Genomic DNA, 21,809 nt, shown 5'->3' with positions numbered 1-21,809 from the left:
CTCAAATCTGTCTCTCTGACTAATGGAGACCATAGGCTTTGAAAGGAGGAGCCACATGCCTTGGGGAAGGTTGCGGTATAACTAACAAGGGGCTACATGCGTTGGGGGCAGGCTGGGGGGCTGCTGAGTCTTGCCATCAGGAAGTCTGCCCAGGGGCCTTCAGCATCTCAGTTCCTCTGTCTTGCAGAAAATTCACCATTTCTGGGAAACAACTCAAAAGGTCAAGTAGTTAGTTAAAGGAGAGGATTATAAAAAACACATAGGGGTTATTGCAATGTGTTCTTGGGGGCTGTTACACTTCAAGCCTCCAGAACTGTGAGAAATAAATTTCCTTTCCCCAAATCCCCCAACTCCCGTGCATGCAGTGCCAGGGTAACAATAAATACAAAATAAATACTAGTCTCTCCGTCTCCAAAGCCTGATGAACATCCAGCCTCTACTAAGCACTTCCAGACCATTTCAGCCCCTCCCTAGAGAACTCCATTTTTTGACTTGATAGATAATTTTCCTTTACATTTTTAAAAGTTGTGACAAGGCCAGGCGCAGTGGCTCATGCCTGTAATCCTAGCACTCTGGGAGGCTGAGGCAGGAGGATCGCTTGAGCCCAGGAGTTTGAGGTTGCTGTGAGCTAGGCCAATGCCACAGCACTCTAGCCCAAGCAACAGAGTGAGACTCTGTCTCAAAAGAAAAAAAAAAAAAAGTGTGACAAGACAACCAAGCTTTAAGAGTAACAAACTATGCTGAATCACATGAAGAACCAAAAGCACAGTAAAGCCAATGGCACATGCTTACCCGCCTGTGGTCTTGTGACGGGGCCATGAGACATGAGCAGTGAGCAGCTCACCCAAATGGCTGTAAACTGTATGGCTTCTATCCTTTCCAACCTGTTTCTGGCATTTCCCTTATCTCAATATTTCTTCAATATCCATGATCAGCATCCATATCAGGTTTTCCCTTGTACAACGAACTATGTGATGATCACGATCAAGCCCACACACAGAGCAACTGGATGAAAGTGGAACATCTCACTCCCCGGCTGTCTGGGTTCCGTGTCTTCCTCCTGACACGCTGAGGCTCGTGAACTGCAGCCCCACTGCAGGGTTGACGAGTGTCCTGCCCTACCCCGCCACACTTACCGTCCAGGCACCTTTCCCTGCAGCATGCTCTGCGCTCTCCCTCCCCCTTGAAAACTGCATCTCTGCTGCCCTTGTGCCCACAAAGCACAGCTGGGTTTCCCAGACTCACACTTGAGCCCCCTCCACCATCACCTCCCATCCCACCTGACACAGACGCTTGCGCAGCCAACCCTGCCCACCACCGTGTGGTCAGCACAGTGTGCGTGCCCCCAGGTTTGCCCGCACGGTTGGCCCATTTGGAATAGTTCTCTCTGTCTTTGCTACCTAAGTCCTAGCCTTCCCTTGAAATTCCAGCTCAAATTCTAGTATGCTTATTAAAGTAATCCGGGTAACATTTAGAAAATTATACCTCTCCCCCGTCAATCATGCTCCCAGGCAGCTATTCCACCACGACAGCCCAGAGCAGGAGGCAGGAGAAACGTCAGCCTATCAGGCCCGGCCTGGCCGTGCCCAGAATCCAGCCCACCTGCGGAGTGTCCATCACTTCTGCTGTCAGCAAGGAAGGGCCTTGGGGGAGCCTTCATGTTCAGGCTGTTCACTCAATTTGGGGCTCCCCAAAGTTCAGGACTGGTTTGGAGAGCCGCTGTGAAACTGCACCACAGAATCCGAAAGCACCACTAGCAAGGAAGGGAGGGCTCCCGGGGCCCCCACAGCCTGTGAGGCACACACCCACTGTTGCCCCCAGGGTGTGCTTAACTGGCACTTTCTCTGCTTCAGGAGTCACCCACCAGGAAGATGGGAGAGGCACACTGACATTATTGTGTAGCCAGCATCTCTGCCCTGGTGGCAGGAAGAAAATACTCTGGGAGGATTAGCAAAAAAGTCAGGGTGAAGATGGAAACAGTCAGCAGAGTTAACGCTGTTGTTCGATTGTTTAACACGTTATGGCCAGACTGAGCAACTAGAAAACGACTACCCCCAAATAACACCCAGCAATTATCACAGACAAGTGCAAGGCACTATGCTAAACCCATACCAAAGAAGAAAAAATAAAAAGGTAAATCAAGAACCTTGCTCTCTAGTTTATATACTAGGTCAGGAAACAAAACAAACACCTGGTAAGTTAAACATCAGTACAGGAATTAAGTGACCATTAGCGTGAAAATTCAAGTCACCACGAGGCAGCGAATGAGCAACTTCCCAGTGGAGGTATGGACAGCGGATGCCATGAATTCAGGAAAAGAGAGAGTCTTCTGAACCTGAGGCAACTCGCGGAGGCAATACAAGAACAGGGAACAGAGAAGGCACCAAGAATGGGGACCCAGTGGTCCTGCGACTTGAGTGTGCATCAGAATCACCTGAAGGGCAGGTGAGACCAAAGGCTGCCGGGCCCCACCCCTGAGAATTTCTAATTCAGAAAGTCTAGGACAGGGCCCCAGATTTTGCATTACTACCAAGTTCCCAGGTGATGCTGATGTTGCTGCTCCAGGACACACTTTGGGAACCACTGGTTTAGCCTGAACACTCTACATCAGAGGTAGGAAACTGGTAGGCCAAACGGCCCATCCGGCTCATAGCTCAGTCATGTCTGTACTGTACAATGGATGAATTTTTTTTAGGTAGTTACCAACATTTTATAAACCAGGATATTTCCCAGAAAAATTCCGACTTCTAGTTTCTCTTAAAAAATAGGAAGGTCTTAGCAACAATGGGTCTACATTTCCACATAGCCAACAACCAGCTAGAACCGAGTAGACTCTGCCCCCTTTCCTTGGCATATTCACCCCCAAACTTCCACACTTTCTGTCCCTCCACACTCCCAATGCAGGCCAGCTTCATTCATTCACGCCACCTACCCAGTTCCTACAGATATTTAAGTTTATGATCCATGATCTACGTAATCACCTTTAATAACCACATAGGATTCAACAGCCTAGATGGACCATAATTTTACCAGTTCTCAATGGCTGAGGACATGGGTTGTTTCTATTTGTTTTATTTCATCAATCACACTGCAATTAATAGCAACCAACATGCTTCTCTGTCACTGGCTGAATTATTTTTAGGATAAATTCATAGAAGTTGCATTACTGGGTCAATCTGATGATAGGCAGTGTCCTCTGCATAAAGGTTGTAGCCACTATTTTAAATTAATAACAACACAAAATGAAGGGAGAACCAGCTAGCTAGATGACATTCTCTTCTATTTGGACATTTTTAATTAACTAATAGCAATTCTCACATCTCTTTCCATGTCATATCCACCCTAAGCATCCAACTAAATTTGACATTGTATTCCATAACTTCCAGCACTTAAAGTTCTGTGACAGCATCCTTTAGTGACATCCTCACAAACCACCTTGCTACAAGAAAATTAGCCACAATATGAGTGCCTGCCATGAACTCAGCACAGCTGGACTCCCTCCCCGCTCACACTCACACCTTCTACACAGGGCTTTTGCCTTGAATCGGACACCTACAATGAGACACCTTTGAAATTATGTCAAAATCTCCTCCCATGCCCAAACTTTGCAACTTTACCCTGGGTCCATATTATGGGCTGAATTGCATATCCCCAAAATTCATTATGTTGAAGTCCTAACCCCCAGTACCTCTGCATATGACCATTTGAAGATAGGATCCTTAAGTTACAGTGAGGTCGTTAGGGTGGTCCCTAATCCAACATGACTGGAGTCCTTATAAGAAGAGGAGATGCACACAGAGGGAAGATGACATGAAGACACCTCCAGAAGATGGCTGTCTGCAAGCCAGGGAGCGAGGCCTCCAAAGAAACTAACCCTGCTGACACCTTCTTCTCAGACTTCTAGCCTCCAGAACTGTGAGATAACAAATTTCTGTTGTTTAAGCCTCTGGTCCCCAACCCCTGGGCCTCAGATCAGTACTGGTCCATGGCGTGTTAGGAACCGGGCTGCACAGCAGGAGGTGAGTGGCGAGTGAGCAAAGTTTCATCTGTGTTTACAGCTGCTCCCCATCACTCGCCATCCTTCACCCCCCAGGCTCCCCACCTCTGGGTCTGTGGAAAAATTGTCTTTCATGAAACCGGTCCCTGGTGCCAAAAAGGTTGGGGACCACTCGTTTAAGCCACCCAGTTTGTGATACTTTGTTACTGCAGCCCTAGCAAACTAATACAACCCCTCACATCTGCTGAAGGTTTAATGGTGATTTCTACTTCGTCTCCTTGGGAAAAGACCAGAACACTCCAGTCTTGTGCTGTCAGATCTCTTTCCTAAGCCTCCCTTCTTCTGTTTATTTCCTTCTGTCTCTCATTCTCCACGGTTGCTCCTCTCTGCCTTCTAGGCAATGGCACCTGTTCTCTGTATTGTCACACCAACAGCAAAGGGGAGAAGGGAGAAGGTTGGAGAGGTGGAGAAGGTGTGTGGGGTCACCCCCAGGCCATCCAAGTGCAGGCCATGTTCAAGAAGCTGGGTCAGGGCTGGATGGGAAGGGAGCGCTAAAGGAGGGGCCATCGAGATCTTGGAAGTTCTGGATCCAGGAAGGGAGGTGGCAGCAGCAGGGGGTGCACAGGCAGGTATTGGGACCCTGAGCTCAGGTTCAGTCATGAGTTGCCTCAAATGTCTACACATACTTTCTATCAGCCTAGCAATAGATTTATGGGGCCATCCAATAGAGTTGCTCTACAGCATCTTAAAATCACTTCTGGGTCTGGGCTGTGTCAACAACCCCCACCAGTCTCTTCAGACAGCATCCTGTCTATGACCATTCCAGACACAAACACGGCTGCCTGGTCACGGGCAAGTCGGGGACCCTGCTGAAGCCCCAGATAGCACGGAGCATCCCAGAGCTGCCCTTTTCCCAGGAAGTTAGTCAGCAGCAACCCACCTGCCTCTCTTCTGCTGAGCAGTAAGCAACCTCGCCTGCCAATGCACCCGCAAGAGCAGATGCTCGATGTGAGCCAAGGTCCTCACCGGGGTGGAGTCGGGGGAAGCGGGACAGGGCTAACCAGGTCTCTCAGGTTAGGATTCCACTTCCAATGATTCCACAGCCCTTGCTGATGCCAGAGCCCCACTCACTCTCTTTAGGCCCTACATGACTGTGAATGCAAAGGGAAGGGCCTCATGGAAGAGTCCAGGGAGGGAGGATGGCACAAAAAGTGTGGGGGAATAGAGGAAAAGAATACAGAGAAGAAGTGTCATAATGTCTATGGCACTCTCCCATCGGCAACCACCTCAGAGTCCAAGGCATCCCCCTTGCTCCATCCCTGGGCCACAGAGCACCTGGACCCCTGAGACCTCAACTGGCTCCTTGGAGGGTGCCAGGTAACAGCTGGCCCCAGTCCCACCTGTCTCCTCACTCTGCCCCCTCTCCTCCAAGTGGGGTAGACTCTGTCTCACCCACCCATACCTGCAAGGTAGACTCTATGGAGGAGCGATGGAAAATTCATGCTCTCTCCTGCAGAGACATGCTGGGAGTTATTCCTAAAGTCTAGAGGTATCCTTGAGCTGAGCCACCAAGCATGTGTCAAGGAAGAGCTTGCTGCTGGGGTTTCAAAGGAGCTCTCTACTGCCAGCCTAGTTCACCAGGGCAGGAAGCAGGGATATGGGCCAGAAACTAGGCTTCTGCAGCCCTTGAAGTGCTTCTTTTCCAACCCTAGAGGCAGCCAGGCAGGGTCGGATCCAGCTGAGGCATGGCCAGACCCCAGGAGCACGTGTGGTATCCAGACACAAGTACAAAAATACCTATTCTTTTTTCAAGGTTCACTTTGGACTTTAGAGGGGCATCCCAGAGCCAGAGGAGGGCAGAATCAACACATACTTTGTCTTTGAATCTCCAAAATAAGAAACCAAGGGCCATGCTCACGCTGGGCACTTAAGAAACATGTCCCAAATAAAAACTGGCAAGAAAAGGAAAGATGACTCAAGTCCTGAGCAGGCCTGTCTGCAGGTGGAAACATAGAGCTCAAGTCTGCACCTAGAAGCTCATGAACTTCACAGCCAGCCATCAGGTACACAGTTGACCCCATTCTCCACTTCTTGTCAAAAGATAAGAAACTACAAGTACAGCCAAGGTGAAGAAACGCCGCAGAAGACGCTCCTGGGAGAGCTAAGAGCCCACCAAGACTCCCAATTTATGAAGATGGTGTCCACCCACAACATCTGTGTTGACCCCTATGAAAGGAGGGACAGGGTTTATTCAAGGAATAGCTGTGGCGGGCTCTGAGGGCATTCACTGTCACTCAGCACTTCAGCCCAGCCACACCTCATAGCAATGTTGGGAGACCATGTAAAAAAGCAAAAGAATGGGATAAAAGCAAATTGCTCACAAAAAGATTGGACTTAATGTGAATTTTAAGATGCCAGTCTATATACACACAGCTGTTAGACATGCTGCGTTCAGCTGAAGTCATCAGCACACGTCCACATCGTGTCCTGTTTTAGCCAAGGCGCCTCTGAGTTCACTGTTCCCATTGGTCTTTCCAAGCTCTGCACATTGAAATCCGACTCTCCCACATCCTACCTGGCTGGCACACTCAGCAGCGGCGCACTCACTATCCAACAGCCACTCAGGAGCACCTCGCATGTGCCAGACGGCACCGGGAGCTGGGGATACCAGGACCAAGAGGGCGTGGCCCACCTCGAGGGGCCTGTACGTGCTGGGAGGCAGTGGTCAGGGCCCCAGCCGAGGCTCCCACGGGACGCAGAGAAGACTGCGGAGGGTCAGTCATAGGAAGTCTTCACTGAGGAAGTGTGAGCTGAATCAGCCACTGGCCAGAGGGACAGTCTGGGGAAGGGCTCCAGGCAGGGGGGACAGCGTGTGCCCCGCACTTGGCCCAGCTGCCTGCAGAGGACATGAGTAAGGATGCTGCACCACGTGTTCACAAATAAACCCGCCCATGTTTCAGGAACAGTTCCCTTTCAGAGAGTTCACATATTTTTTCCTAGGCCTTTATTTTAAACCAAACCTATCAAGGAAAAATGGAAAGTCGGGATCTCTATTTTCAAGTATCTTCTAAATCAGTCACGGAAAATGTGGAGAAGTCACCTGTCAGCATCATGGCCAATTTTAAAAAATAATAAAGCATGAGACCTCCTGCTTTTATTGGAATTTATGACGAGGAAGCAGGAACCCAAATTAGACTTCTAAGTCTGGCAGGGGCAGTGCTCAGAGGCAGGGCTGGATCAGAAACAGGAGACCTGGGAGCCCAGCCTGGCTGCAGTAATTCACTCTACGCCCCCAGCTAGCCCGCTCTCTGCCCCCGGCTGGGCCTCTCCAGGGTTATTCCAACAGGAGACTGTCCCCAGCTGCCTCTGCTGGCTGAGCCTCCATACTCCTGCCTTGGCCTCTGGGAACAGAGACCTCATGGGTTTCTGTTCAGCCTCATGGGTCATTCTTGAGCCCCAAAGCACTGTGAGAACACGCAGAGAGACCTGCAAAGTACAAAGCGAGGCCCCACGTGGTATCCCTAGACCCTAGGCCTGCCCTCTCCTCAGGGAATCTGGCCCCCTCCTCCCCAGGAGGCTTCGTCTGCAGCCAGCACCTCCTGGCTCCCACTCCTCCTGCGTTCTCCCAGCCCTTAATAACCAGAGGCCAAGAGGAATTTTTCCTGCCTCTCCAGCCAGACCATGTGCTCCTGGGGGCAGGGGCTGCCTCCACCCCTCCACCCTGCCAGGACTGTTCCAGAGAATCAACCCAGAGCTATGCAACCAACCAAAAGACAATTTGCTCCAATGACACAAAATCCCCGTCTTCCCAACATCCCCAACTGTAGCTCAAGAAATGCAGTTTTCATAAGATCTATAAGTACAGCTACTGTGCCCAAAGCACTATTTAAGCTTTCACTCTGTGGGGTTTTTCAGCCAGGAGAGTGAATTGTTAGGGTCCTGGAGGTAAGGAGGGCAAAACTGGTGATGGCCCATCCTGCTGGAAAGAACAGAAGAGTGACAGCCAGAAAGACAATCTTGACATATGTCAGTGCCATCTATCGGCAAGAGTAAACAATAACAAAGAAACAATCCTTCACGCTGCACCCATTCAAATAACACCTCAGCATCGACTAAAGGGCACTCTGGGGTTTGCAAAGGACTCTGACATCTAACCAACCACCTCTTGGGATGCTAAAAGCCCAGTGTGCCAAACACGCACTATATTCTAGCATATGAGCACTTTTAATAGTACAGAATTTTAGCAAGTAAATTCCCTAAAGATATCACTATCAACTCAGGAACACTATTTTTAGGCTGCAAATGTCCTTATACCCTTCAGATAACAATCCTAGTTCAGCATGTCAAGATCTGCTAAGGCCAAGACAGTTGGGCTAACAATAATCTCAAATTCTGAGGACCAGCATCCCAAGGCCACCCGTTGAGAATATTTACAAAACAAGAATACCCATTTTGTCTTGTGTAACTCCCATTGGCCCCCAAGGTATTTAATGCACTTTAAAACAACAAAAACTTTCACCAAAGCAATTAAACAGTGGCACTTTTAATAAAGTATCACTTATGAGAAATGAAGAACCAACTTCCTGAACAGCCACCTACATTCCAGTGCCCAGAGGTAGGACCCACAAGCCATGAGTAACTCTGCCTAGGAAAGGAACTGTCCTGGGGGCAGTGTCCTGAAGAGGGAGGAGCAATAGTGATCTCAAAGGGACTGCTGTTACCTAAACAGTATCATTTGGCCAGTATCATTTTCAAACTAGGCTCTACCCTCTGACAACCAGTGTTGTGGCATCCACATGTCCACAGCCTCTCAAAGCAGCTTCTTTTTTTTTTTTTTTTTGAGACAGAGTCTCACTTCTGTTGCCCTGGCTAAAGTGAGTGCCGTGGCGTCAGCCTAGCTCACAGCAACCTCAAACTCCTGGGCTCAAGCAATCCTTCTGCCTCAGCCTCCCGAGTAGCTGGGACTACAGGCATGTGCCACCATGCCCGGCTAATTTTTTCTATATATTTTTAGTTGTCCGATTAATTTCTTTCTAATTTTAGTACAGGCGGGGTCTCGCTCTTGCTCAGGCTGGTTTCGAACTCCTGAGCTCAAACAATCCGCCCACCTCGGCCTCCCAGAGAGCTAGGATTACAGGCGTGAGCCGCCGCACCCGGCCTCAAAGCAGCTTCTTAATGAATGATTTGAATTAAAATGCATTTAAAAAGCAGGAAATATTTGTTGGGATGACAAGAAAATATTAGTTTTCTTTCTTGGCAATACTCAAAAAGGTGATATAACTGACCAGTAGGCTTATTTTTAATCCCCAGAATAGCATTCTTGAGCAAAGACAACTTCTAGACAAGTTGTGCCTGTGGTCCATCTTCTATAGATTCACCCACACCGTCAAATGCCACCAGGTCCTTCATGCAAAGGGAATCTTACCTGTGAAAAGTTCAGCCCATTCAGCGGATGGCTTTTCCACCTTTTCCACCGCCCCAGTCTGCTTCCTCAGCCACTCGGCCTCCTGAGCAAGGTACAGGTACAAGAAAGGCACTCCCCGGGACTTAATGTCCACTTCAATCAAGGAGGTGACCATGAGCATCACCCAGACAGGCCTCTTGCACTCCCAGTTCCCCATGATGGCACTGAAGATGTAGTCTGCATAGAGCCCCTTGCCACGCTGGTCTGGAGTCATCCACAAGGGCATCATGAGCTTGACGTACTACTCTAGGTGGCGCTTGAGGCAGCAGTAGATGTCCCTGGGGAGCACATCTTGGAGGTTCTCACCCTGTGGCAGCATCTGACAGCTGGTGAGAGCAGAGATGGTACAGGGGTCAGTGAGGTCCAACTCAAAGCACACAACGCTGCTCTGCTGGAAAGCCTCCTTAGAGCTGTCAGGGATGAAGCCCCAAACCGGTGTACGGGACATGGATTGTGCCAAAGAAGTAAGATGGCGGGTCTCACTTTATGGTCCACGAGAAGGAATTCAACTCACTTTGCTAAAAAGAAAAGAGACAACACCAAGGGATAATATAGGGGCAGGGGAAGGCCAGGAACCTGAGGGGAAGAAATGAATTAGTCACATTGCAAAAGAAAAATTATCAAAGTAGGATTTAGACTTTTGAGTCCAGGCAGATTCACCTGACCAAAAGCAGGAGTCCTCAACGCAGCCCAAGTTTCAGCATCCTTTTCCTGCTTCCCCATCAAAATGTTGCTTTCAGACGAGAAAGCCGTAGCAATCCCCAGCTCTGCAGTTGCCCCATGCCTGCCCTGGCAGTGAACTGGGCCTGAGTTGAAGAGGGGAGTCTCGGGACTGCAAGGACGCTCCTGATACCAGGTGAGAGGCACCTGAGGAGCCCGCTGTCATCTCCCAGGCAGACCTGATGGGCCCCGCTTCTCCAGATCTCAAATCCAACGTTCCCAAGGGCAGAGGCCCTCAACTCTGGCTGCACACTGGAATCAGCTGCAAAGCTTTTGAAACTCCAGTGCCTGGGTCCCACCCTAGACTGGTCACGTCAGGATCTCTGCAGGTGGGACTCAGAGGCGATACCAAAAGCACAGCCAAGGTTGAAACCACAGTCCTAATGAGTGCCTGATTTCAGCTCGCTCCTGTCCCTGTAGGATATGGATTGTCCTCCTGTATTTCTTTCTTACAAAACAGAGACCTGCACAGTGTTCCACGGATTCCCTTCCAGCTGTCTCCCAGGCTGAGCAGAGGTGCGTGTTCGTCGGAGGCCAGGCCATTTCACCCTTTGCCCCTGCATGTCCCTCAGCCTCAACAGGCATTTGTGAAGTGTCCATTTAACAGGCACTGTACAAGAAGTGCACTGGGCAGTCCTTAAGGAGTCCAAATGTAAAGGTCAGGTGGAGTGAATGACACATCGAGAAACCCAGAAATGTGAAAATCCAAGTTTATAGAAAACAAGATTTGGAACACACTCCCTTTAGAAAAGGCTTTAACTTCAGCAGCCTTTTAACTAATGTATTTCTCTGGATTATGGAGTTTCAATCTACAATAAATTATCATTATTCATGGTAGCTATGTTTTATAAAGTTTCAGCCGCAAACCCTGAATTTGACAATAACAAATCATTTCCTAAGGAAAATACAGAATTAGGTTCCTGTGAGCCTCTGGTCATGACATTTTCATCAAGCAATCAATACATATCCTTGTTTTATGTGTGCTTCTGCTGGATGCCACCTTATCTAATATATCATGCTGATTCATTAACAGTGAACTCACGGCCAAAAACACTATAACTCATGCTTGGACAAAACTTATTTAACACATGTATTTTCTCTGTAAGGCACGTCACAGCCTTCCCGCACTTAGGAACACTAGACAGTACTTCAGAACTTTGTTTTGGGCCATCTTAAACAGTAAAATCACCTACAAAAATGCAAAGAAAAAGTGTGGCCATAAGTAGACCATGAAAAGGACACTTGTTTGCAATATGAGAGTTGAAACAATAAGGCACAGTGTCACCTTGTCAACTCAGCTGGGAAAGTGCACACTGGGCAACTCAAATTTTTCAAAGTTCCGGGCATGCAAAAGAGCCTCAGAGGATCGATTTGGGGGTTATGAATACATTTTAGCGAGTAGGCAGTAATAAGGATCAATTGCATTTGCATTTGTGTGTCACTGCTTGGCAGCAGCAATCCATTTTCAAATAAAATATTACACAGAATCTCCAAATACAAGACAGATGGGAGTGGAGTTGGTTGAAGTAGTGGCTCTACCCTCGCAGACTTCTCCCCTCCTCTCCCCACCTCCCACCTTCCAGAAGAGCATCATTTCACCAGGACTGCGTACTCACATGAGGGCAAAGGCTGGCAAGGAAGCACGTGGGCTGGGGGTGAGATCACAGTCAGGGGTTCAGCCGCAAACAAGCCCCCAGCTTGCAGTAAAGGAAACTGGCTAAGCAGTCCCAGCCAGCACCAGCCACCCAGGAACAGTGGACAGCTGCTCCAAAACTGACTTTTCAAAACTAGAAATCCTGATTTTAAATAAAATCTTCCCATTTGTAAATATTGCCTCAATTTTCTTAAATGTCGAAGAGAACATATCTCGCTAGCCCCAGCCTGTGACCTCATTTTTTTAAGCATTTAAATGACAGTTCTACTCACCCTCCTTTTCAAGAATGCACTAATTGGGCAAAATGAACCTCAATTCTTCCTGTGGCTCAGTTACTCCCTTGAGATTTTAAAAAGCCACTTCACTTCTGTGCACTTCAGTTTCCTCATCTGTAAAAGTTAAATTAACAACCCCTGTCATAAGGTTATGATAATAAACAAATCAGACAAATAATTGTTAAATAAATGAAAAAATAAATACACATATCTTTTAATTGGCAATGTTTATTTGTGTTTATAAGACATTTTCATTGATTGATTGATTGATGCATAATAGATGTACACAGTTTCAGGGTATATGTGATAATTTAATGCAGTCATATGACTTGTAAAGATCAAATTAGTGTACTTAGGATCAATTTTAAAAACCTATTAATTGTTCAAGTAACATTAAGAGATGCATCATAAACAGGACCTCCTGCCCCCAGTGGAGTAATGAGGTCCCTGGGTTTTGTTTTTTTTTTTGAGACAGAGTCTCACCCTGTTGCCCAGGCTAGGGTGCCGTGGTGTCAGCCTAGCTCACAGCAACCTCAAACTCCTGGGCTTAAGCAATACTCCTGCCTCAACCTCCCAAATAGCTGGGACTACAGGTGTGCACCACCACACCCTGACTAATTTTTTTTTTCTGTATTTAGTTGCCCAGCTAATTTTTTCTATTTTTAGTAGAGACAGGATTTCACTCTTTCTCAGGCTGCTCTCGAACTCCTGACCTCAAGCAATCCTCCCACCTCGGCCTCCCAGAGTGCTTGGATTATAGGCAGGAGCCACCGCGCCCAGCCTCCCTGGGGTTATTTAAATACTTCAAAAAGCCAAATGGAAACTGTACATCTACCAAGAAATGGACGCCAAGGCTAATTAAGCAATCAAATGTCTCACTGTTGGTTAGAATTAGATCAACCTGGTAGAAAACACTGGTTACCTAGATGCTAATCGAAAGCTGAGATTGACAGTTATGGCTTTGGTTAATTTTAAATAGATTACAAAATACTTATTACCTACAAACAAGTGGAGGCACCTACAAAGTGTAATTTTAGTTTGGTTGTTTGTTCATTTTCCAGCAAAGAGTTGATGATCAAAGAGGGCTGGTGCAATGTCTGGGGACCACTGACCTATGTCAGAGATGTAGTTGTACAAGTTCCACACGGTCTACCAAAGGACTTCTACCCAGTTTCCAAGGGGGAGACATGGCAAACAAGCTGAAATGGTATTATTAAACCCATGGGTATTATTAAACCCCTATTTAAAATCCCCCTCCCACCACTGTGCCATAGTACTCTTCATTGTCGTCTGTCAGGACACCATCATGTTAAACAAATAAATTCCCAGGAAAAGCAAACCCATTCTGCAGGATCATAGAGGAGGTGGGGTTCATTTTGGTTTGGTTTTTCACTTAAGCTGTACAATGCCCCCTCCTCCTTCAAAATACATGTGCTTCTTTTCAGAAACAGTCTATTCAATATGCATCTATTTTTATTTTACTATTTATTTTATCATTGCCTTTTCAACTATTATTAGTCTAGAAATTAGGTCATTGTATGATCTTTTGACTGAAAAATGCTTAGATTTATAAAAATTGAACACACGCTCATGTTCTGGCCTCAGGCCATGCAATGACAGCCATGATGCTAGGGGCAGCCAGCTGTTGCTGAACGTTCACTGTGAGCCAGACGCCATCCAAGCATTTCACACGGACTGTCCCCTGCCTGCATTCAACACAACGATTTCTTCTTCATGTGCCAGGCACTGTGCGAGGCACTAGGAATGCAGCAGAGAGTGAAACACAGGTACCCGCCTCAGGTATTTCAGTGATTATTCCTGTGGAGGACATGGAAGCTGGCAAAGGGACAGAGTGCCGTGGCACAATGGTGGGGGATGATCTTAAATAGGGGGACCAGGAAAGTCACTGAGTGTCTGGAAAGACATCTAAGCCTTGCCACAAAGGAAGTGAGGGGCAGCCATAAGGACATCTGAGAAAAGAGCATTCCCTCCAGCAAGAGGGAAGGGTGGTGCAAAGGCCCTGAGGCAGGAAGGTCCTCAAGGTGTCAGAGGAGCAGCAAGAAGGCCAGCATGACTCTACAGGGATGACTGAAGAGGCAAGCAGGAGGCCAGGCCACACAGGGCCTGTGGGCCCCTAGAAGGGACCAAGCTTTCAAGCTGAGACAGATGGAGCTAGCCCAGATTTTTGAGAGACGAGTGACATGAGCTGACTTAATGTGTAAAAAGAATCACTCTGGTGGCTGTGACAAACAGACTACTGAAGAACGAGGGCAGACTCAAGTAGGTCAACTAGGACATGACCAAAATAATCCAAGTGAGAGGACAGAGTGGGAGTGGCAGGATTGATGAGAAGTGATCAGATTCTGGATATATTCTAGAAGCCAGAAAACAAGAAAGGATGAGGTCACCATCAACAGAGATGGGGAAGACAGGGGTGAAACCAGATTAGAGGGGAAGGTCAGAAATTCGGTTTTGCACCTGTCAAGTTGAGATGTCAAGCAGACAACCTAGGGGCCAGGTCAAGATGGTAGCCGAGTATACAAGTCTGGAGTTTGAGAGAGGCCTGGGCCAGAGATAAAAACGAGGGCATCATCACCATTTAGATGCTATTTACAGCCATGGGACTGGATGAGCACCCCAAGAGACTGAGTGTCAACAAGAGAGAAAAGGTCTAGGAATGGATTCTGGGGCCCTCTGACCGTAAGAAGCCGGGGAAAGGAAGAGCAGCCAGCAAAGGGGAATGAGAAGTGGCAGCGAGGTTAACTCAGAAGAGCAGGAAGCCAGCTGAAGAAAGTGCTTCAAGGAGGAGAAAGTAAGCAAGTGGGTTAAGTGTGGTTGGTGGGTTGAATAAGCAGAGAATTTGAGAACTGACCTCTGGATTAAGCAACACTGAGGTCACCGGAGACCGAGACAAGAACAATGTTGGTGGCGTGGTGGGGACAAAAACCTGCCCTGTGCTAAGTGGTGGACCCACAGGCCGGCTCCCGAGCTCTGGGCTTTAAACACCACGTTATGTGGCCTTAACATGAGACAGATCTCATTTGCAATTCAGAGTTATATCTTTTTTCAATGAATACCCTACTCGTCGTACTGTTGCTCAGGAGTGCTACCTGACTCCAAATCTAGAAAGACTCTGACCAGCTCGCCTTTCTGATCCCAGATGATCTCCCCAAGTAAATATTAATACAATACTGACATCATTATATCCTCAGGATGCCACCTTCCTATGCTTTCTTTTAGGTTAACACAATTCAGGGGCTTTTTTCCTTTTTTTATATGCCAAGGGCTGTATCTTCTTCACATTCATATTCTCAAATGGTGAAATACTTGCCATACACTATAAGAGAACTCAAAAAGTGTGTTTTAAAGAGACGAATCTCACCTTGTAGAGCTTCTTCAATACGTGCAGTTCTATTCTGACGGCTATTGATACTGCCCTACCAGGCACGCCTTTGGCAGGACACAAGCTGAAGGAAGAGTCTTTGGGGCTTCTGAACAGGGAGTTCTTACCTTGCCTTTGCCCAGGAGTGAGTCCCCAGCGCACCACACTGACCGTACAGGAGCAACTGCCTCTGCCTCCCTCACACCAATATCCTCAAGGGTAGGGCTATTTGTCCCCACAAAGGAGGGAAAAAAAAAAAAGCTCCACTACCCTATTTTACCCTATTTCACTGTAACTTTGGCCTCCACATGCTATTAGAGGAAGGTATATATTTTAACATTATGATGAGTACTCAGGAAAAAAATCCTGAGTACTATTAACATGTCCCTTCTAAACCTTGTTGCAATCATCCATGGCTATGGGTGGCTACAAGTTCTGTCACCTGTGAATCAAACTGAGTTTTTAGTGTGGTCCACGCAATGAAACAGAACAAAGGGGTACAAACCACTGTGTAGTGCAGGCTAACTCCCCAGAACCCTGCACCCCTCAGCTCCTCCATCCTAGCTTCCTAGGACCTGTGATAATAGCAGTTTTTCAAGATTACTCTTCAGCACACCAGACTGAACGTTACTAAAGTTGGCTTTATTTTACCCTCTTCATTCAACAAATATTTGTTGAGCATCTACTATGGCCGGGCACTCTTCTGGGTACTGGGGATTCAGAGGGAAAACAGACAGAAATCCCTACCCTTATGAAAATTACAGGGGGGGGTGTGGGGGGTGACATCACCTTTAATAGGGTAGTCAGGAAGGGCCTCACTGAGAGACGTTTGGGCCAAGATCAGATGCGAGTAAGGGAGCAAGCACGTGGATAAAAGGGGAAAGAACTTTCCAGGGGAAAAAGAAGCAATGTTAAAGTCGGCAGCAGGAATAGCAAAGAACACTCAAGAGTTCTGTTTGAGTATTGATACGGAAGAGATTTGCGCTGCCTGATGCTCAAGGTAAACCCTGCAGCGTCTGGGCCCCGACCTGGACTCAGAAGACCTCTCTAATGATTAACCCACCGTGAAAACCAAAGCAGCTCTCAAGCTCACAGTCCTCCAGAATCCTAGTGGGCAGCTGCCCTTGATTGTTGGCTGGATTCCAGAGCTTCCACTTTGCAACCTCAACACACCAAGCCCCTGAGGGACCCTTACAGCATGCGGGGCAGGCATACGCCCCTGCCACTGAGCGGCCTGCCCAGCTCCGCAGTGGGTAAGTCAGTTTGCCCACAGAACAGAACAGCGGTTCTGAAAGTGTGGTCCAGGAGCCTGCGGGTGTCCCCAACACCCTTTCAGGGAGTCTGTAAGGTCAAAACTATTTTCATAATACTAAGATATTTCCCTCTTTCACCTGCAGTCTCTCACAAGCAAAGTGAAGAATTTTCTGGAGACTATAGGCATGTAGTGACGTGGCTGCTCTTACGGTTAATCAAACATGTGCTTGTGTATTCTTGTGTTTTACTAATATCCCCATTAATTCACATTTTCAAAAAGCTCTCTGAGGTCCTCAATACTTTTTTAGAGTGGACCAAAAGGCTAGAGAACCGACGTCATAAAAGACTCATGAAGACAGATTCAAAAGAAAGGAGAGAGACCTTGTCAAGACTCGCTGGTCGTAATTACGTAACATAATTGGTCACAGATTTTGCAGGCGTGAAAGACATTCTGCTTTCACATGAAGAGACGGAGTCCTGCCTTATCTAACAAGCCACACCGCAGCAAAACTTGAAACCATGCCTGTCGCGGACGTCCCTCTCTAGCTACCGCTTCTTTTGCCTCGGTAGAGTGTGAGCCTCAGTGTCCGCAGCCGCGCGGCGCCTCAGGGACACTGTGCGGCTTCCCGGCCAGGAACCGCTCCATCAGGCCACCCTCTGCTCTGCTGTGGGTAGGACGATGAATAAAATTGCGAACCGCCAACGGTGGAGGCCGGCCCGGAGCTGTCATCGGAGGTGGGCCGACCACCGAAGTCCTGCACCTGGCGTCCGAGGGCGCACAAGCCACCAGAAGGGCAAGCCTTGGATCGCCCTCCCCGGAGGCGGGGAGATCAAACCCGCTGATGCAAATGCGCAAAATTCAACCTCCACCGCACTCAAAAGAGAGGGACTTGAGAAGGAATTAAAATTCCGAAGAAAACTGATCAAGAGAAGAAAACTTCATCCCGAAAGAGGTCCAGCCTCGGAGATGCAAGATTTGCCCGGTTTCCGCTCCGCTTCTGCTCCTTTAGCGCTGAGCGGACCCGGGCAAGTCACTGCGCCTCCCTGGCCTCAGTTTCCCTCACCGGCAAAATAGATACTGACGCGACTATCTAAAGAAACGCCGTGTGCGAGCCTGTCAGAGAGTGGTCACTCCGCGAAAGCGCTCTGTGACCCGGAGCACACAGGCCCTCCTCTGAGCCGCAATTTCCCAGTAAAACACGGGAAATGGATTCAGCTCCCTCAAGTTTCTTCTAACTCAGGCAATGAATATACAAAGGTTAGATCAAGCAGATGCAGGGTGCTTTTAATATTTTGATAAAAACAGGTAAAATCGAACGCTTACGGAAGATAGGGCAAAACAAACTTCCAAAGTAAATATGCCCAAATTCCAGCACCGCTTTGCCCTCGAGGATGCGTCACCCGGATGCCGGCGAAGCAGCTGGCGAGACCCTGGGGCTCTCCGTGACGCCCTCGGGCTGGCGGGGGCAAGGGCCGGGGCACCGAGTCCCTCGCCGGGAACGGGCTGCGCCCCGGCGGGAATGGGGGAGCCGAGTGCGCGGGGGGCGCGTGAGCAAGGAGGCGCCGCGGTGCCAGGCGAAAGCCCAGCCCTGAGAATCGGCTCCGAGTCCGAGAGCGCGGTGCCTCGCGGGGTTCAGAAGGAAATCACCCCAGGGAGGCGCGGGGAGGCCGCTTCGCCCGCGCCCGACGCGCGCCTTACTTGGGGCTTGAGATCGCGGGTGGCAGCGGCGGGCGCCCGGCGCCGAGGGGCTGCGCCCGTGGGCAGGAGGCAGAGGGTCGGCAGCAGGAAGGGACATCGTCCTCACGGCACATCCGAAGCCCGGGACGCGAAGGGAAGGAGTGGGGCAGCGGGGGCCGCCCGGCCCGGCTATCCGGCGGCGCAGATGTGCGCCGGGCTGAGGGTCCGGGGACGTGCGCCTGCCGCCCAGAGCCTCCCGCCGGCTGCCTCTGCAGTTCGCGCGGCCGCGGCCACGTGGGGCGCGGCCCTGACCCCCGTGCCCGAGGCGCCGAGACAGCCGCCGGAGTCCCGGCCCGCGCTTCTCCCGCTCCGACCCTGCCAGGGCCGCCGCCCACCTGGTGAGCCCGCAAGAAGGGAAAAGTGCAGTTCCAACGCCGTCTTCAAAATTCAACTTAAAATTGTATTGGTTCCTACGTTTACCTCTGTGCTTATGCTGCCAGTGTCGACGGGAGGGTGGCTCTTGATTGAAAGAGACCAAAGAAACAAACGAGAGGCTATTTATAAAGGAAAGTTCATTTAAACAAGGAAAGTCGCATGGAAGTTGTGTCCGTAAAAGAGAGAGGGGGATGGTCAGTGCGTGCATCCACTTAAAGTCCGGGACCACGAAAGCCGGCTCTCCAGTAACTGTCCTCTTGAGGGGTCTTCGGGGATAACATTAAGGATGTCAGCACCGAACGCCGAGGATTGCTGCAGATTGAATGAGGACATTTGTGAAAAGCACCTCGTTAGGCGCACATAGTAGGCCCGCAGAATGTACTCGCTCCTTTTTGGCTCCAAACCCCCACCAAGGATTTCTCACAGCGTTGGCACTTAGGAAAGGAAAAAAAATTATAAAAGCACCTAGTCGGGCCCCGCCTGCCCCACCTCCCACCCACGCTTGAGTGCGCTTAACCACCTCCTTTCATAGTCCCGACTTATGCGTCACTGATTTCTGAGAGGTGTTTAGTGAGGTATTTGTCGCAGTGGTTCTTAATTGTCTTAAATCACAGTTCCATTTTGAAATTCCAACAGAAACTAGACGACTTCCCAGGACAAAAGAGAAGGGGCCCAGATTTGCATACAGTGGGGGCGGGGCTTTTCTGAGACGCGGAAGCCGGTCTCCGGGACTCCAGTAAAAAAACCCTGGCTTTAAAGAGCCAAATTTTTCAAGCTTTGATTCCTCTAACGCTTGGGGCTGAGATGCGTTTGTGAAATTGCTAACTTTTTCCAGTTCTAAGTTTGAGCGGGGGGTTGCTTTCTGGAGTTGACGCTCTCCAGTCTTCAAATGACTCCGCGGTTTCAACCCGGCGGCAATCGCTGGTCCCCCGGCCAACCCAGAACGCCGCCGGTCTGGGATTTTAGGTGCCAGCGCTGCCACCTACTGGCAAAAGCGTTCTCCTCCGGCTGTGGGGGGAGGGAAACGCACAAGAACTCAACAGGAAGTAATTACCTATTATTTCATTTTGTTTCCCCCACTCCAAATGATTTATCGACCAATCAATGTGGTGAGAGGCAAGAGGGGAGGAATGATGTGTCACAAAACATGACTGAGTTTGTTAATTTTCTCTTACTGTCTCTTTTTTATTTCCTTGGTTTATACTCTTGCCTTTGCTTTTTCCTGCATTTTACTTACTTCGGGGTTTACTTTGCGCTTCTTTTTCTGGCTTCTTAATGTGGAACCATAAGTCATTGACTTTAAGCCTTTCTGCTTTTCTAATATAAGCATTTAAAGCTATAAATTTCCCTGTAAGCACTGCTTTAGCTGAATCACACAAATTTTGAAAAGTTGTATTTCATTATCATTCATTATCTAATTTCTCTGGTGATTGTTTCATTGATCATGGATTGTTTAGAAGTATGTTGATTAGTTTCCAAATTATGGAGTTTTCCTAGATATCTTATTGTTACTGATTTCTAATCCAATTCCGTTTTTGTTCGGTTTTGTTTTGTTGAGACAGGGTCTTGCTCTGTCACCCAGGCTGGAGTGCAGTGGCGTGATCATAGCTCACTGCAGCCTCACACTCCTGGGCTCAGGGGATCTACAGGTGCACACCACCACACCTAATTTTTTTTGTTGTTGTTTTTTTTGGTAGAAATAAGGTCTGTGTTGCTCAGGCTGGTCTGGAACTCTTGGCCTCAAGTGATCTTCCTACCTTGGCCTCCCAAAGCCCTGGAATTACAGGTGTGAGCCACCAGGCCAGACCCAATTCCATTATAATCAAAGAACATACTGAGTATGATTTTAATCATTTTAAATTTATTGGGAATTGTTTTACGGCCCAGCATATGGTCAGATGCTGAGTTTGACATGTCTAGTATGTGGATAACTTTGTTTGGCTCTGACACTTTTTTAAATGAGACTTCTTGTCTTAGCCAGACCCATCACCAAGTAGGATTTGTTCTGAGAGACACTCAGTGTCCAAACATTCAGTAGAATCACATCTACTCTACATACATTGCCTCTGCAGACATTCCTAAGTCCACCATCACTCCGCGGTGCTGACCCAGACCTGCTGACTGTCGGCTGACATAGTCTGGTCCTCACCTGCCTTCTAAAGATGTTTGGTTGCAGGCCTTTCTGGCTTTCACTTCCTGATCAAGAAAGAGATGCTACATGCATCCCTAACGTCCTCTCTGCCTATCCACAGAGTTTTGAGTTCTGCTCCCTACCTCGAGCATTGTTACTGGACCGCACCTCTGGCTTCCCACTGCCAGAGGCCTGAATGCTTCTGAACCTTACCCCGCTCCTTTCTCTTTCCCTTTCACGTCCAGTCGATACTCCTGCAACCCTCCTGTCTTAGTCTATTTTGTGCTGCTGTAACAGAATACTACAGACTCGGTAATTTATAAAGAACAAGAATTTATTTCCTTACAGTTCTGGAGGTTGGAAAATCCAAGGTCAAGGTGCTGGAATCTGGCAAGGGCCTTCCTACTGCATTATCCCATGGCAGAAGGTGAGAGTGGAGAGAGCAAGAGGTCAAGCTTGAAGCCTCAAGCCCTTTTATAATTGGCATTAATCCATTCATGAGGGTGGAGCCCTTGTGGCCTAAACACCTCCCACTAGGCCCCACCTCCCAACACTGCACTGGGGATTAAGTTTCTAAAACATGCTTTTGGGGGAACACACTCAAACTATAGCACCTCCTTGTATTTAACCTACTCTTAAGTTCTTCCTTTCTACCTCTACTAATGACTTTCTGAATTTACACAAATCTGTGGGCTTGTCCCCTTCATAGCAGTCACCTGAGAAAATTATACTGTGGATACCTTTTTGCTTTTTCTAAAAAATCAGATTTACTCTCAAAAATAAACATTTCAGAGTACGCAGAGGATTTTTTGTGGTTTC

General features: G+C 48.5%; 1 protein-coding gene across 1 annotated transcript in view; it reads right to left on the bottom strand.

Annotated features, from left to right (window-relative positions):
• Positions 1–21,142, bottom strand: part of TRABD2A (TraB domain containing 2A) — a 37,374-nt gene extending 16,232 nt beyond the window's left edge. Inside the window, 6 exon segments of the mRNA XM_012644193.1 lie at positions 9,424–9,453; positions 9,455–9,895; positions 9,897–9,979; positions 18,446–18,546; positions 19,798–19,867; positions 21,134–21,142. Coding sequence (XP_012499647.1) covers positions 9,424–9,453; positions 9,455–9,895; positions 9,897–9,979; positions 18,446–18,546; positions 19,798–19,867; positions 21,134–21,142 — 734 coding nt within the window.
• Positions 21,143–21,809: the final 667 nt, after the last annotated feature.

This window comes from Propithecus coquereli, unplaced genomic scaffold (assembly GCF_000956105.1).
Source record: "Propithecus coquereli isolate 6110/MARCELLA unplaced genomic scaffold, Pcoq_1.0 Scaffold208, whole genome shotgun sequence".
NCBI lineage: Eukaryota > Metazoa > Chordata > Mammalia > Primates > Indriidae > Propithecus > Propithecus coquereli.
This window is presented reverse-complemented; position numbering and strand designations above follow the sequence as displayed.